The following is an 18,611-nucleotide window of genomic DNA, read 5'->3' on the forward strand; positions in this document are numbered from 1 at the left end:
CTGTATACCAAAACATATTCAACATGCAGTTATATAATCAATATTGGCTTAAAGTACAAGCTCTCAGCTTTAATTTGAGGGTATTCACATCCTAATTGGAGTAAGGGTTTAGGAATTACAGCTCTTTAATACGTAGCTGCCTCTTTTAAAGGGTCCGAAAGTAATCAGAAAATTATACAAAAGCTCTTTAATGGGCTGCATATGCTTTTCCATCATTAATCCATCATAAATTAGGCAGGTAAAAGGTCTGGAGCTGATTCCAGATGTGGCATTTGCATTTGGAGGCTGTGGCTGTGAACCCATAACATGCGGTCACAGGAGCTCTCAAAGGAAAAGAAACAGACCATCATTAGGCTGAAAGAAAGAAGAAATCCATCAGAGAGATCGGTAGAAATGTTAGGAGTGGCCAAGTCAACAGTTTGGTACTTTCTGCAAAAAAAAAAAAAAGAGCACACTGGTGAGCTCGGGAACTCAAAAGGGAAGACAACAGTGGTGGATGATCGCAGAATCCTTCTCATGGTGAAGAAAAAACCCTTAACAACAACCACCCACGTGAAGAACACTCTCCAGGAAGTAGGTTTTTCAGTATCTAAGTCTACCATAAAGAGAAGACTTCATGAGAGCAAATACAGAGGGTTCTCCACAAGGTGCAAACCATTAATCAGCCTTAAAAATAGAAAGGCCGGAATAGACTTTGCCAAAAAAACATCTAAAGCACCCCAGTTCTGGAAAAGCATTCACAGGACGGATGAAACTAAGGTCAACTTGTACCAGAATGATGGCAAAGAGAAAGTATGGAGAAGGCTTGGACCGGCTTATGATCTAAAGCACACCACATCCTCTGTAAAACATGGTGGAGGCAGTGTGATGGCGCGGGCATGCATGGCTTCCAATGGCACAGGGTCACTAGTGTTTATTCCTGATGTGACTGAAGACAGAAACAGCCGGATGAATTCTGAAGTGTACAGGGCAATACTGTCTGCTCAGATTCAACCAAGTGCAGCAAAGTTGATTGGACGGCGCTTCACAGGACACATGGACAATGACCCAAAATATACTACGAAAGGAACCCAGAAGTTTTTAAAGCAAAGAAGTGGAATATTCTGCAATGGCAATCACCAGATCTCAATCCCATCGAGAAGAATTTCACAAGCTTAAGACAAAACTTAAAGCAGCAAAACCCACAAACAAGCAACAACAGAAGTCAGCTGCAGTAAAAGCTTTCAGACTTCAGGCAGTCAATGCCTGAAAAGGAATCTCTTCAAAGTATTAAAAATGACCATTTTATGATAAAGTTAATTTGTCCAATTACTTTTGAGCTCCTGAAATGAGGAGGCTTTGTAGAAAAATGGCTGCAATTCCTAAACGTTTCACAAGACATTTTTGTTCACCCCTTTTAATCAAACCTGGACATCTACACTCCAATTGCATCTCAGCTGTTTCATTTTAAATCCAAAATAGTGGCATGCAGTGCTGAAATCACCAAGATTCGGTCACTGTCTAAATATTTCTGGACCTAACTGTATATACAGTGAGAAAAATACGTATACACTGCCGATTTTGCAAATTTTCCCACCTACAAAGAATGGAGAGGTCTGTAATTTGTATCGTCAGTACACTTCAACTGTGAAAGGCAAAATCTAAAAATAAAAACCAGAAAGTCACATTGTATGATTTTTAAATAATTAAATTGCATATTATTGCATGAAATAAGTATTTGATCACCTACCAACCAGCAAGAATTCTGGCTCTCACAGACCTGTTAGTTTTTCTTTAAGAAGCCCTCCTACTCTGCACTCATTACTTGTATTAATTGCACCTGTGTGAACTCGTTACCTCTATAGAAGGCACCTGTCCACACACTCCATCAATATCACACTCCAACCTCTCTACCATGGCCAAGACCAAAGATCTGTCTAAGGACACCAGGGACAAAATTGTAGACCTGCTCAAGGGTGGGATGGGCTACAGGACAATAGGCAAGCAGCTTGGTGAGAAGGCAACAACTGTTGGCATAATTATTAGAAAATGGAAGAAACACAAGATGACTGTCAATCTTCTTTGGTCTGGGACTCCATGCAAGATCTCGCCTAACTGGGTAAGGATGATTATGAGAAAAGTCAGGAATCAGCCCAGAACTACACAGGAGGACCTGGTCAATGACCTGAAGAGAGCTGGGACTACAGTCTCAAACATTACTGTTAGTAACACACTACGCCGTCATGGATTAAAATCCTGCAGGCCATGCAAGGTCCCCCTGCTCGCGCCAGCACATGTCCAGGCCGATTTTAAGTTTTTCAATGACCATCTGAATGATCCAGAGGAGGCATGGGAGAATGTCATGTGGTCAGATGAAACCAAAATAGAACTTTTTGGTATTAACTAGTGATGAGCGAGCATGTATTGTTAACTCTTTCGGCGAGCACATTCGGGTGCTTGCTGAGTATTTGAGGCATGCTCGGTATCTATGTTAGTGTCGCCTCGGCGGCATGTGTCACGGCTATTAGACAGCTGTGACACATGCAGAGATTGCCTAACAAACAGGCAATCCCTGCATGTGTCACAGCTGTCCAACAGCCGTGACACATGCCGCCGAGGTGACACTAACATACATACCGAGCACACCGCAAATACTCAGCAAGCACCTGAACATGCTCGCCGAAAGAGTTAACAATACATGCTCACTCGTCACTAGTGTCAACTCCACTCACCATGTTTGAAGGATGAGTAACACCCCAAGAACACTGTTCCAATCGTGAAGTATGGTGGGGAAAACATCATAATTTGGGGGTGCTTTTCTGCAAAGGGGACATGACGACTGCACCGTACTGAAGGGAGGATGGATGGGGTCATGAATCGTGAGATTTTGGCCAACAACTTCCTTCCCTCAGTAAGAACATTATTATTATTATAGCGCCATTTATTCCATGGCGCTTTACATGTGAAAAAGGGGTATATAGCAAAAACACTTACAATAATCTTAACAAAACGAGTCAGCGACTGGTACAGGAGGAGAGAGGACCCTGCCCGCGAGGGCTCACAATCTACAAGGGATGGGTGAGGATATAGTAGGTGAGGGTAGAGCTGGTCGTGCAGCGGTATGGTGGAGCACTGAAGATGGGTCGTGGCTGGGTCTTGCAGCATGACAATGACCCGAAACAACAGCCAGGGCAACTAAGGAGTGACTCCATAAGAAGCATTTCAAGGTCCTGGAGTGGCCTAACCAGTCTCCAGACCTGAACCCAATAGAAAATCTTTGTAGGGGGCTGAAACTCAATGTTGCCCAGCGACAGCCCTGAAACCTGAAAGATCTGGAGAAGATCCTTATGGAGGAGGGGGCCAAAATCCCTGATGCAGTGTGTGCAAACCTGGTCAAGAACTACAGGAAATGTCTGACCTCTGTAATTGCAAACAAAGGTTTCTGTACCAAATATTAAGTTCTGTTTTTCTATTGTATCAAATACTTATTTCATGCAATAAAATGCAAATTAATTATGTAAAAATCATACAATGTGATTTTCTGGTAAGGATAACAGACCTATCCATTCTTTGTAGGTGGGAAAACTTGCAAAATCGGCAGTGTATCAAATAATTATTTTCCCCAGTGTATATATATGGGGCAATTAAAGGTAGAAATTATCTGAGCTGCTCTAACTGACCAAACTTGTCTAAGGGCGCAGTCAGACGGCCGTATAACATGGATGACGATCGCATCACAATGCTCGGACTGGCCGGCAGCTCTCCTGACCCGAACAGCTGCATAGAAATACATGCTGTCACGCTCGGGTCAGGAGAGCTGCCGGCGAGTCTGAGCATTGTGATGCGATCGTTATCCGTGTTATATGGCCGTCTGACTGCACGGAACGTCAGTCAATGTATGCATCTCAAATCTAACCCAAAGACTCTCATTGTCTTCAATGTGCTCCATATGACAAAAAAATGGGGGAGATTAAAGACACTGTCCAAAAGAAACACAGTCTTTGTTGCCCTTAGCAATCAATCACCGCACAGCTTTCATTTCTTTTCGTGCTCTTGAAAAATAAAAGCTGCACTCTGATTGGTTGCTATGGGAAAGACAGTTTTGATAAGTCTGCCCCACCATAGTTCCTGTTTAGCTTCTTACCTGAAAGGGAGATAATGGGGGCTGGATCCGCTCAGCAGTGCCCGGTATGCCTCCTCTGGCGTCTTCTTCAAGTAGATGACCTAGTTTCAAGAAAAAAGAAACATTCACCATAATTATCAATACAAAGACAATAACCACAAGTATACTGAGGAAGTCGTAACACCGACCCTCCAGCACGATGCACTGCACTACTACATGCCGGAGACGACTAGCCGCAGGAGAACAGCAGATGACCGAGGGAACAGGTCACCATGTGGAAAATATTATTGATGATAATTACATAATGAGGAAAATCTCTATATCCCCCCGTAAACCTCTATCAAATCTAATACAGATATAAACATACAAATGAAAAAATAATGTATATTTAAGGAGGTTACTACTAATGAGAACACCTACATAGTGAATAACATACATAAACAGCACATAAATAACATGATAAACAGCTATAGAAGAACCACCTGAACTGTAATGCTCCCAGACAGCACAATGTGCCAAGCCAGGGAGCACGCTGGCCGGTGTGTGATGGCGGCATCAACAGCATGGATGGAAAATGAGATTAAAAGGTTGCAGAGAATACATTCAGGAGATTGTTTTGTGCTTGCACACAGCAGGTAATCCACGCTACATTTATATCACTCTGGATGGTTAATGGTCACAAGGAATAATGCCCTGCAGAAGGTGCAGCCATAGGTATTGTGTATGTAATATGGAAATGTAATCAATTCAGAAAGTAAAGATTAGACATTGATTTAGGGCAGGGTAACGAGATTGTTTCCTCCACATCCGAGAAAAACAGTCCAATTATTCTGATCAGACTTTCATCAGAGCGGCATCAGTTTTTCTCGGACGTGGAGAGAAAGAAAAAAAAGTTTCTCCACCTTCTCCATTATGTCAGTCCACACTTTTTTCATGGACCCATAGACTTGCATTGTCGATATTAATCCAACACTCGGATCACAATTGGACATGTCTCCAATTTTTTTCGTAGACCACTAGGTACGAGGGAAAAAAAATCGGACATATGCACAGCCCCATAGGATATCATAGGTACAAGTGTTATCTGGCAAAACCACAGATAGCAGTCATACGAGAAAATCGGTGGTGTCCACAGCCCATATAGTGTACAGAAATGTAGGCCAGATTCACTGTTCGTGTGTAAATGTTCTACTTTTCTTTTGCTGTCTTGTATTATTCGTTGACATTTTTGACGCCAAAATTCTTCAACTGACACTTTCATGAATTTTGTACGAAAGCCAAAATGCTTTTTATTTTTGTTGTTGTATCCTCCTTGCAACTTTTTAGAGCAAAAAGTCGCATGTTCTGCAAAAATGTTGCAAAATTTGCACACAAATTTCAGGAGTTCATAAAATCACTGGATGGGAAATTGGGAGTACAGATGTAGCATTGCCTTCAGGTAGCATACATCGTCCCCGGAAGAAGCGAGGCGAAACGGTGTTGGGGTGGTGAGACACAGAGCCTGGGACCTTTCTGGTGGCGCATCATTTTAGGTAATATACCGTCTACTGATTGTTTTGATGTATGCTACCTGAAGGCAACACTACATATAAGACCATTGCACAACTAGCCATCTGGGTGGGATATCTATTCCCTTCTAATAGTATAGCACTTGCACTTTAGTAATTAATACCCTTGGCTCCTTTATACTTATGGATCTATATGTTGGATTTTGTAGGATATTCTATGTCTCTGTTTGGAGGTTTATTTTCCCTGTCAAGTTTTGGGGACGTTGATAAGCGCCGGCTGTATCATCGGCCGCAAAAATTAAACTCAGCTGATGTGGTCTGTGATGGAATTTTTTTCCACCAATGACCAACCGTTCATTTACCCATTTTTGGCTGATATGTATGGGGGCCTTCAGTTCCTGTCTAATATTGTATCACAAATGTTACAGCACTCTTTACAGAACACTATGGGATTTTGCCCTTTATTTTAGAAGGGTTTTGACAGCAAGTATAGTTCAGTATGATTTTCTGCCAAATATATGGGAACATAAGCCGTAAAGCAAGCACAAGCAGAGGCTTATGGTATAACTAGGAGTGCTGCAGGAAACCTGCGGATATATGAAAAACAGGCTCATTCCGAGGAAAAATTTGGACATGTGCACAGCCCCATAGGATAAAAAAAACCTTCAGATCGCGCTCAGATCGAAAATACTATCGCGCTCAGATCGAAAATACTGTCGCCTGCACCTGCCCTTAAGGGTATGGTATGTTCACAAGTACCAATTCTGCTGCGTTTTTTCAGTGTTGGCAGGAAATACATAGCATACATTACGCAAGTTCTTTATGAGATTTTCAGATTTTTTTTTTACTTTCAACTGTTTAAAAGAGCTACATTAATCTTAATGGGTAAAAAAAAAAAAAAAACAGAAAAAATGCTGCAAAAAATGCAGAAAGCATTGACATGCTGTGTTTTGAAAAAAAAAAAGTACCGCATGTCAAAAAAATAACATTTTAGAAACATTAATTTTGCTACTATTGTAAAATGGTGCAAAAATGCAAGTATGTATTAGGGTATATTCACATGTAGGGTTCTTGATTAATTTTTCAACACATGGTTTTCAGTGTGGAAAAAAAACTGTGTTTTAGGCTATGTGCACACTGTGCGTTTTTGATGCATTTTCACTGCATTTTTTCTGCGCAGAAATGAACCAAAAACGCTAGGTAATCCTTGTGCCAGCTAATGCAATGACAATCCTGAAGTGCTGTGCACATGATCAGGAATTTTCCGGTCAGGATTGTCATTCTGTTTAAATCTGCAGCATGTCAATTCTTTGTGCATTTCTGCAGCGTTTTTCACCATAGACTTGAATTGAGTCAATCAAATCCGCAGAAAAAACGCAGGTATAAATATATTTGCAGATTTGCTCCGGACGTTTGCTGCATATTTGACTGACTCAATTCAAGTCAATGAGTCAAAAACGCCGCAAGAACACTGCAAAAATGCATAAAGAATGGCACCCGGGCTGGGGAAGACTACTCCTCCCATCATCCGACGGCTACTCCCGCTGATAAAAGCAGGAGCAGGCGCAGCTGAGGGGAGAAGTAGTCTCATTAGGCAGCGCCTGTGCACTGTGTTTAAAAAAAAAAGAAGTAAAAATCTATATTAAAATAAAAACCACTTTATTCTCACCTGTCCACCGTCCTCCCAATGTCACATGGCGACCCGACCACCCGGCAATACACTGACAGGAGCGCGATCGGGTCACTTCTGCAGCAGTCACATCAGCAATCACTGATGTCTCTGCTGAACAAGACAGCACTATACACTTGACAGGACTACACTGACAGGAGTGTAATCACTCCTGTCAGTGTACATCGCTGCGCTGCTGACGTGCTCCGGTGCCCTCACTTACGGCATCGGTGCTGCGTAGGAATTTTCCCACGGAACACTGATGCAGTAAATGAGGGCACCAGTGCTGATCAGCTGATCTTCAGCTGATGAACTCAGGAGAACTCAGCCCCAGCAGCGCAGCGATGTACACTGACAGGAGTGATTACACTCCTGTCAGTGTATAGTGCTGTCTTCTACAGCAGTGACATCAGTGCTTGCTGATGTGACTGCTGCAGAAGTGACCCGGATCGTCATGGGACACTGGGATTACGTCATGACGGTGGACAGGTGAGTGATATGGTTATTTTTTACTTTTGTTTTTTTTACAGGAGATAAGGGCTTCGGGGACTGGGCGTTAAGTGAGTATACGGTGTCTTTTTTTTTTTTTAAATAAATTATTAAAACCATGTGGAATTTTATTTAAATGAAAGCACTTTATTCTGGCTATATCCTTATTTGAGATAACGTCAAAAACCTTACTACGGGGTTAGTAATGAAGGCGCCTCTCCATTACTAACCTAGGCTTCATGTCAGCTGCCAATACAAGGCTGACATGAACCCTAACCTTATTACCCCACTTGCCACCGCTACACAGCAGTGGGAAGAGCGGAGGCTAAGTGCCAGATTTGGCGCATCTTGTGGATGCGCCATTTCTGGGGCTGCTGAGAGCTGATATTAGCCTCGGAGGGGGCTAGAATCCAAGGCCCCTTCCATGGCAATTAATATCTGCGCGCAGCTGTTTGTTTAGCTTTTTCTGGTAAGATTTTATAGGGGGACCTTAAGTCAATTTTTCTCTGGGGTCCCCCTGTAATCTAGCCAGTAAAAGCTAAGCAAACAGCTGTGGGCTGTTATTAATAGATAGGGAACATTTTTGGCTAATGGCCCCTTCCGCGGCTACTAATATCAGATCCCAGCAGTCGGCTTTCCCTCTACTGGTTATGAAAATGACGAGGGAGCCCACGCCATTTTTTTTTAATTTTAGGCTATGTGCCCACAATCCGGACGTAGAAGCACTTTGGACGCAGCATATTTTTGCTGCGTCCAAAATGCTGCATTCTATTGAACGCAGGTAAATCCGCATGTGTTCACTGAACTATGCGGATTTACCACATTCAATACATTCTTGTGGTCAAATTTCTGTTGCGAAGATGCGCCGCATGTCAGTGTCCGCGGGTGATCCGCAGTCTCAGATGCATACATAGCGGATATGGGATTTCTAGAAATCCCATCCACTATGCTGCAACATCTGGACGCTGCGGGTTTGACTCTGCATAAACACGCAGCTTCAAACCCGCAGCGGCTCCAGATCGTGGGCATATATCCAAACTCACCCTCAGCATGTTAATTTCTGTTGCGGACACGCTAGTCTCCGCTGCAGATTTTGGCAGATTGAAATGTCATTATATGTGGTGGATCCGCATGTATTGACCACAAAAGTGCGGCATTAGAACACAGCATTTTGGACACAGCTAAAATACGCTGGGTATAAAGCGCTGCTGATCTTGGGGACCTAGCAGCTAAACAAACAGCTGTGAACTGTTTTTAATAGCCAGGGAACATGTTTGCCTAATGGCACCTTCCTAGGCTAAAAATAGCAGCTCTCAGCTACCCCAGAAATGACATGAATGGGAATGCTAATGAGTTGGGTTTATGGGATTAGCTGACACCTAGCCCTTTTGTTTAGTGATGAAAAGGTGTCAATCCGACCCTTTCATTACTAAACCTAAGTAAAGAGTTAAACAAACACACACACAGGGTAAAACACTTTATTTGAAATACAACAGATACATTCTTTAATAATTTAAATTAACCAATATACTCACTCAATGTCTGACAGTAATCCAAGGGTTAAAGCAATGTTCCACGTTTCTTTTTTCAAATATCTTTATTTAGCTCCAAAAAGCATTCACTGATGTACAAAAATGCATAAAAAAAAGCATCAAAAACCACATCAAAATCGCGGCAAAACGCGTTTTTTCTACAGCGTTTCTCCTGCCAAGAGATGCAGAAGCTGTAACCAATTTTCTGCATTCAAATCCTGAACGTGCGCACGTAGCCTTACAGTAATAGCAAAAGGAATGAGCCTTCTAAAATATAATTCGCACAGGGTGTGTTTTTTTTCATTGAGTTTTTGACTTGTGGTGCAAAGTCCATTCTTGCAGAGTTTTTACTACATTTTTCCCAAATGAGAGCAAGATCGTTTGGCACAAAAAAAACATATAAAAATGCTGAAGTTTTCTGCCTTTGGAATGCATTTTTGATTTGCAAAAAACAAAAACACATCAAAAATTCTATGTGTGAACATACCCTAATAAGTCCTTTATGGGCATATGACTACAATATAGTGGGGTCTCCAGCTCTGGAAAACCATCCAATAACCAGAGCAGAAATCCACTATCCAAAGTGTCTCCCTGGTGTACTCAGTCTTGATTTTGTGTGGATGCGCTATGCACAGCAGTCTTCCACCAGTGTAGCAGGAAAGCAGGACACAATTACCGAACTGTAATTACGTGCTGACGTTCTAATTGGCGTTCACTCGCTAAGCCCAAGATTAAAATCAGACTCTCATGAGACTACTCCTAAGTAACCCTACAGTAGAATCACAGTTTTGCAGATTCCAATTTCTTCTTTGTAGATGTAGGTGACCATGTATAACATGGCACAGGGCAGTAGCCGAGGGCGAGGTGCTCGTCTCTTACACCCCGGGACGTTACATGAAGGGGGGGCCCTGCCTGGGTGTGTGGCCTTGTGCTGTAAGAGCGCTACGCCCGTGCAGGCTGCATGTAACCGATGTAGCTGGTTGGCCAAGACCAGATGTTTGACAGTTCAAGGAGGAAGACCACAGGTTTAAAATAAACTTTTTTACTGAAGACAAACTTGGGGAGCGTTATATACACTAGATAGCGGGTACATATCTTCTCAAACGTTTCCTTGATAACGCGTAACATTTTCCTCACACAAATTCAATCCTTTTCTCTTCTCTTCTCACTCTTTACTTGTCCTCTATCTTCACTATTCCTCACTACTTCACCACAACCCAGCTCAACACTACAGTTCAGATAGCAAGAGTCCTTTACGCAACCTGAGGTTCCGAGTCTTCTTTTCCCTTAGGCCACAGCCCCACTGTCAGTAGGTGGTCAGTATTTTTTCTCAGGAGTGGGAGCCAAAACCAGGTGAGGAACAATCAGAGAAAGGATATAATAGAAACAAGTCACCAATTCTGCAATTATCACCCACTCCTGACCGAATACTGACCAAATACTGATAGTGGGGCTGTGGCCTTGAGGAAATCTGGTGCCAGTATGGCACATACTTCTCTTCCACTGATGCTCTGGAACTCCCGACCGGGGCACTCTCTTCGTCTCGCGTACTCCGTCCTATCTAGGCCCTTTACCTTTAGGAGTTACAAACTCTGGTCCTTGCTGCTAGATGTCCTCTCCCAGGACTCGCCTCTGGTAAATCACTCTGTCTCTCAGTCACTCTTCCTCACTTCAGCTCCGGATCACGCTATCTCTTTCTCCTGGTGTCCGCTCACTACTAGGGACACCCAGGGAATGCGGCACTGCTCATACTAAACCTTAGGTCTCTTCTCTATGCACTCCAAGCCTTCCTGTTGACCTTCTACAGTTTGACCACCAGTGGCTGCTATTGTTCACCTTAATAATTGTGCTGCAATCCCACTCCTTACCACTGGAGGCTGCTGTTATGTTCTGCAATTGCCCTTTACTAAGATGGCAGATTCTGAACCTGTGGGATCCATCTTGTTTCCTGTTTGGGCCTACTTAAAGCCACATGGATCTCTCACTCATTGCTTGAGTATTGTGTCTAGCTGTTAGCCTAGTTCCAGTCTCCAGCTCCTGAACATTCTTACCCAGATTGTTCTCACCTATCTATGGATTGTTTCCTACAATTCCTTTGCTAACTCCAAGAACTTTTACTACTGCTTGCTGTTCCTGCTCGTGCTCCTTCAGCCACTGGTTTCCAGCAGTACTATGCCATTATCATAACACTTCTCAACAGGAAATTGTCTCTTTTTCTTCAGCCTTTCCCCTCCCACTTCTGGGCTAGTCCCAAACATTAACTCTTGGTTTCCCTATTGTCAAGCAGAACACATTATCAACATTACTAACACAAGTCACAATTAACATTATACATCACAATAACACATGTTTATTCAAGGGGGAATGTGGGCAGTATATCCATCTCCGTACACATATTTTATCTTAATACAGACTATGAATAATAGGAATTAGCTCCCAGCGTTGCCAACATAGAAGATGCCCCGTAAAAAGCGTCAGTCTGTAATAAAGGCCTTTTAAATCTGCCGCACTGCTTGGTTTGATGCACACATTATGATGAAAGCCTGAACAGAACCCTGACATATGAGACCCGTTCTATTTATTTCTGTCCTGTTGTAAAATATTAACAAGGCAGAATGAGAATCTCTTAGACAAAGGGAGGATCGGTTCAGAAGAGGAACAGCAGCAGTTCAGGAACTTATCACTCCTCACACACACACAAGGGGCAGGTGACAGCCCCCTCCGGATCAGAGTATAGAATGGTCAGGGTTCTTGGGTTCACGTCTTTATTAAACACTTACCGCATACGCGCCTATCAGGAAAGCTGCATTGGCTCTTTTCCTCTGATCATAGCTGGTGTAGTGCACAATTTTCTTTCTTGATAAACTGAAAGACTGAAAAAAAGGAAGAATAAGACAGTGACCTGAGTAGACCACACATTTACAACCAGGCAGTATTAATGACATGACATCTAATGGAGAACTGTTTGCTGCTAGTAAACACATGATGAAGAGCTGTAGTTAAAAAGGACCCATTACCAAATTTTTCACGTTGAACAGGACACATGATGTAATAGTGGCTGCAGAGCAGAATAAAACATATTTTTTTTTTTTTTTTCATTTTAAAGAAAACCTGTCAGCACGATTTTGTAATGTAAATTAAACACATGGCTGTAATGGTGCTGTAATACTAATTACATTGATACATTTGGGGAAGAAATCCGCTTTGTGCTTCTTCTTTAATCACCATTTGAAGTTTTCTGCTAATTAGATTTGGGTGCACAGGGGCCGGACTGTACACTGGGTCTTCTCCTCCCAGTCTGTGATTCCGCCGGCCTCCGGTCTGTGATTCCCCAGCCCCTCCGCCTGCCTCCGGTCTGTGATTCCCCAGCCCCTCCGCCTGCCTCCGGTCTGTGATTCCCCAGCCCCTCCGCCTGCCTCCGGTCTGTGATTCCCCAGCCCCTCCGCCTGCTTCCAGACTGTGATTAATGGCTGTAGTATCGGCGTCTCTGCCCCCTGATAGGCAGAGACGCCGTCCCTCTTACTGCCACGCTCCCCACCCGGCGTCCTCTGGCGCTCCTGCATTTGCTGCTGCCGATGCGCGCAGCTTCCCGGGCACTGTGCTTAGGGCGCGCGCGCTTCCTCCCTTTTCAAGGGGCCGCGCGCCGTCCTAAGGAGGACCTCTCATATAAAAGGCACCTCCTCCAAAATGGAGGTGCCCGTGCAAGGTTGTAGCTTTGTGTGTTAAACTCCGCTTCAGCCCTCAGGTCCCGCTGCCAGCCTGACTACCAGTCCAGCCCGCCAGCCTGACTACCAGTCCAGCCCACCAGCCTGACTACAAGTCCAGTCCGCCTGCCTGACTACCAGTCCTATCCGCCAGCTTGTCTACTCTCCAGCCCGACAGTGTCTACAGTCCAGTCCGCCAGTCTGTCTATGGGTCTAGCCCGCCTGCTTACCTGGAAGCACCCGCCCGTTACCTGCTGTGCCTGCCAGCCCGCTTACCTGGAAGCACCTGCCTGTTACCTGCCGTGCCTGCCAGCCCGCTTACCTGGAAGCACCTGCCTGTTACCTGCCGTGCCTACCAGTCAGCCTACCTGGAGGCTCCTGCTTGTTACCTGCCGTGCCTGTCAGTCCGTCTACCCGGACCACCCGTCTGCCTGCCTCCCCGTGCTCATCTGCTGTACTGGTCAGTCCCTGCCTTCTGACCCGTGGGAGTCACCTGCTCTCATACAAGGTCGGTCCCAGAGTAGCACCTGGTCCCTCTGCTCGGTCCTTCCCTGGTCACGGAGTCGATTGAGCCGCCGTACGACCTTGGTCGGTCCGAGTTGATACCTAGTTACGCCACTCTGGTCCCTCCTTGCACCACAGCACAGAGGTTCCACCACCCGGATCTGTAACACCGGCCCCTCTGCCTGCCTCCAGTCTGTGATTCCCCAGCCCCTCCGCCTGCCTCCGGTCTGTGATTCCCCCGCCCCTCCTCCTGCCTCCTGTCTGTGATTCCCCCGCCCCCCCTCCTCCTGCCTGTGATTCCCCCGCCCCTCCGCCTGCATCCGGTCTGTGATTCCCGGCCCCACTGCCTGCCTCCGGTCTGTGATTCCCCCGCCCCTCCGCCTGCATCCGGAGGCAGGAGGAGGGGTGGGGGAATCACAGACCAGAGGCATGCGGAGGGGCGGGGAAATCACAGACCGGAGGCATGCGGAGGGGCGGGGGAATCACAGACCGGAGGCATGCAGAGGGGCGGGGGAATCACAGACCGGAGGGAGACGGAGAGGCGGGAGAATCGCAGACCAGAGGCAGGTGGAGGGGCGGGGGAATCACAGACCGAAGGCCTGTGGAGGGGCGGGGGAATCACAGACCGGAGGCAGGTGGAGGGGCAGGAGAATCACAGACTGGAGGCAGGTGGAGGGACGGGGGAATCACAGACCAGAGGCAGGCAGAGGGGCCAAGAATCACAGACTGGAGGCAGGTGGAGGGGCGGGGGAATCACAGACCAGAGGCAGGCAGAGGGGCCGAGAATCACAGACTGGTGGCAGGCAGAGGGGAGAAGGAATCACATACTGGAGGCAGGTGGAGGGGTGGGGGGAATCACAGATTGGAGGCAGGCAGAGGGGAGAGGGAATCACAGACTGGAGGCAGGTGGAGGGGCGGGGGAATCACAGACTGGAGGCAGGCGGAGAGATCACAGACAGGGAGAAGACCCAGTGCACAGTCCAGCCCCTGTGCATAAAAATCTAATTAGCAGAAATCTTCAAATGGTGATTAAAGAAGAACCACAAAGAGGATTTCTCCACCAAAGGTATCAATTTGATCTGTAATACAGCCATGTATTTACTTTACACTACAAAATCGTGCTGACAGGTTCTCTTTAATTTTTGTTAAGTCCAAGTTGGTGTTATCAGATAGTTTTCACTGGGGGTATGTACATCTTCCCTCTGAATGACGTTGCCCAATCATAAGCACGCAGCAACACACAGGGGAAAGAAGAGCATGCCCAGAGCTTAGCCTTATGGCATGTTTCCTGGTGTGTGAGATGTATGTCCGACAGCCTGATCTCCTGGTCTAACCTCCTGCATGAGGAGAACGTGGTAGCAGTAGAGCACAGTTAAAAACTTTCAGATAAGGTCCTGGCAGTCAGTGTGGAGGAAGGGGCAGAACAGCTGAGTTTAGCTATGAGAGCTCATTGGTGTCAGAAATCGCACAACACTGCAGAGCAGGCTGTCATTACATCTCACACATGAGTTGTCCAAAACAGGCAGGTTACTCATGTTTGAGGCATATAATGAAAGTCTACTCTGATTATTATGCTTACTTATACAGCACCATCATATTCCACACCGCTATACAGATATTCTCATCATTGTCCCCATTGGGGCTCACAATCTAAATTCCCTATCACTGGATCTTCGGAGTGTAGGAGGAAAGCGAAATACACGGAGAAAACCCACACAAACATGGGGAGAGCAAACTCCTTGCAGATGTTGTCCTTGGTTGGATGTAAACCCAGGACCCCAGCACTGCAACGTAACAGTGCTAACCATTGAGCCACTGTGCAGCCCATTGTAGAGCGACTATTACAAGTGGCTCTGAGCACAGCAGACATAAGTGTGATTACTGAGACATCTCTGTACAAACAGCGTGGGGCACTACAACACAGGTGACCATGCTATGAGAGGAGGGGAGCTGGTAGCAGGGTTTGTACCGTGACACAGCTAAACTCGGCAGTGCTGCCCCTTCCCCACAGGGACCTTATCTGGAAGGTGTTAGTCATCTGTGCTCTAATACCACCACTTTTTATTCAAAGACAGGTTAGACCAGGAGATCAGGGCTATCTGTCATACATCTCACACACTGAAATACCTGCTCTAAGCTGTTATTGGGAGTGTTCTTTTTCTGCTGTGTTACTGCCTGCTTATGATTGGTCAGCATTATACAGGGCGAAAATGTACACGCCCTCAGTGAAAACTGTCTGATAACGTCCACTTGGACTTAATGAAAAATTTATTTATTAGGTGCTAAATACTTTGATTGCTAATATCTCTGAAAAAAAAAAAAAACATGTTATTCTGCTCTGCAGATGCTATTAAAGCATGTGTCTAGTTCAACATTAGAAATTTGGTGAAAGGTCCTTTTTAATACCAATGGTGATAATCATTTTGTATATAAATGAAGATATTGCACTGGACAATGTTAATTGTTTAGTCTAAAATTATATTGTACCAGTGTAAAGTTAAAGTAAGTCTGCCAGTTCTAAATATCTGTATCAAAGCACAGATTATTTTAGACCTTTTGTAAAATGTAAATGCAATTTTAATAGGATAAATGTTCTTCTCTTGGCAAAATATTATGTTTTGGGGTATTTAGAAAAACTGTATGACGCTAAATTAAAACTATGGATAATTCAGACAGCTGGGACCATACCTAAATGGGATCTGTAACCAGATTTCACAATACAAACAGCATACGTTGTAAAGATCTTAGACCTGATGATGTACCGTACTTTAAAAAATCTATGTTGGAATGGCTGCATGGTCCAATTATTAGGATGAGCTAGAACAGGGCTGATAAAATGCTTGTTTTATTATCAGGCAGGAACACATTCAAAAAGGATTATTCAGCCATGCTGACATAGATTTTTAGTAAGTACACAAGCTTCTTCAGGCCCAAGAGATCTATTAAATAATATATGCAATTTGTATGGGGACCTCTGATAACAGATACGCTCAAGAGATATAGTTATACACCTTATCAAGGGAATATATCATTATTAAATACTAGCTTCCAGATATAAAAAAGTTGCAGAAATTTGGTGTATTGGGTATTTTCCCTGCTGGCTGGCCATGTAACTTCTCTAAAAGCAAGAGACAAGCTTACCATACTGTTTGTGGAGCATGGACGGTCCAAAGAAGGGACACATTTATTAAAGGGAACACAGTTTGGTGCACTTTACTCCAAACAGCTTTTGGTTCAAAATTGGCATTAGAAATCCCAGTCTTGATAAATTCCCTCCATAATGTCTCACAATTACTAGTGATTTTTTTTTTTATCTATGGGAAACTGCTATATTAAAGGAAAAAAATAACAGAACAGCAACTTTAGATTTTAGGATATTATGGAAAAACAGAATTTTCCAGTGCACAGAGTGTATGCATAGGTTAGCAGATCTCTATAAATACGCTGCACCTGATAAAGTAATGAACACAGCAAAAATGAAATACTCTCCATCCAGGTGCCTCCAGATCACAAGGGAGCACAATCTAGAGATGATCTATTTTTATGATGACAACACCACGACTATGCTGAACAAGGCACAACACTATGTGTAAATGTGTTATAGTCAAAAATCTCATTATCGGGTCTAAAGGACCCCTTACATTACACTAATGCAGGCCGCACTCGTATTTGTGGGCTCAGTCCAAGGTCTGACATGTATGGCGGCCTCCCGACTCCTGGAGAGATGATGTCAGGTGAGATAGGGATCCTGCATGAACAATTTCGGACTGCTGATCCTTTTTCCTCAGTGAGATAAGCCCCCAGAGGAGTCTGGAAAATATAGGCGGGCTCGACACAGCGAGCGCTCCTGTGTATGCAGGAGTCAGGAGAGATAGCCACCGGCTGAATGTTTGGCTGAACCATCTATTGTGTATAAGGGGCAGCTAAAAGCCCCCATGCACATTAGCCTAATGTCGTCAGAAAGCACCGCTATCAAAGGGTTCAGACAACAGTCTAACAATCATCTTTCGGGGAAGACTAGGAATCAGACATGTCTGATTTTGGACTGCCAATCTTTTGTTCTCCAAGAGACAACCCGCTGCCAGAAATGCCTGTCAGTGGCTCGCTCATAGAGAACATAAGAGTGCTCAGCAGAGGAAGCGGGCCTGTGTGTCATATTATACTGCGTGGGGGGCTGTGAAGGGACATCATACTGCATGGAGAGGCTTGGTGGGGACATAATACTGTATGGGGGCTATGTTGGGACATCATACTGCATGGGGGGGCTTTGTGGAAACATCATACTGCATGGAGAGGCGTTGTGGGGACATAATACTGTATGGGGGCTATGTTGGGACATCATAATTCGTTCTGGGCTGTGAAGGGACATCATACTGCATGGGGGGGGCTTTGTGGAAACATCATACCGTGTGAGTTGCTTTGTGGGAACATAATACTGTATGGGGGCTTTGTAGGGACATCATAATTCGTTATGGGCTGTGTGGGGACATCATACTGCATGGGAGGCTTTTTGAGGACATCATACTGTGTGAGGGGCTTTGTGGGGACATAATGTGTGGGGGATTTTTGAGGACATCATAATGCGTGAGGGGTTGTGTGGGGACATATTGTATGGGGAGCTTTGTGGGGACATCATACTGTGTGGGTTGCTTTGTGGGGACATCATACTGTATGGGGGGCTTTGTGGGGACATTATACTGTATAGGGGCTTTGTGAGGACATCGTGGACATTATACTGTGTGAGGGGACATTATATAGCACAGCAATCAGTGTGTTGGGGAATATGTCTATGTCACCTCCCTACAAACTACAGCCCTGATTCATCATTGCCTTTGCACCTGTTTTTTATGTCTAGTTTTGTGTGTTTTTGTGCCTTCTTATGTTTGCACCCAGTTCATTATTGTATTTGCACCTTTTTTAAATCTATGTCATATGTGCTCGTCTGTTGTTGTTTTTTTGTTTTCCGGAAGTTTAGCGATTCCAAATGTTTTCGCCTGATTCTTCAATTACAACTTTAAAAAAATATATATATCATACATTTTTGTGCAATTTCAATTTAGTGAAATTTCATAGTATGCCAGATTTTTGGCACATTTTTCCCAA

At 44.6% G+C, this 18,611-nt stretch overlaps 1 protein-coding gene across 2 annotated transcripts in view; it reads right to left on the reverse strand.

The window, feature by feature from the left end:
- CDC14A (cell division cycle 14A) overlaps nucleotides 1–18,611 on the reverse strand; it is a 111,851-nt gene that overhangs the window by 59,179 nt on the left and 34,061 nt on the right. For both annotated transcript variants that reach the window (XM_073643038.1, XM_073643037.1), the window contains exons 4-5: nucleotides 12,081–12,173; nucleotides 4,124–4,203 (exon numbers count right to left, since the gene is read on the reverse strand). In XM_073643038.1, coding sequence (XP_073499139.1) covers nucleotides 4,124–4,203; nucleotides 12,081–12,173 — 173 coding nt within the window. The remainder of the gene's footprint in view (nucleotides 1–4,123; nucleotides 4,204–12,080; nucleotides 12,174–18,611) is intronic.

Source organism: Phyllobates terribilis, unplaced genomic scaffold, assembly GCF_046119375.1.
Source record: "Phyllobates terribilis strain yellow unplaced genomic scaffold, ASM4611937v1 Scaffold_8__6_contigs__length_399053987, whole genome shotgun sequence".
Lineage (NCBI taxonomy): Eukaryota > Metazoa > Chordata > Amphibia > Anura > Dendrobatidae > Phyllobates > Phyllobates terribilis.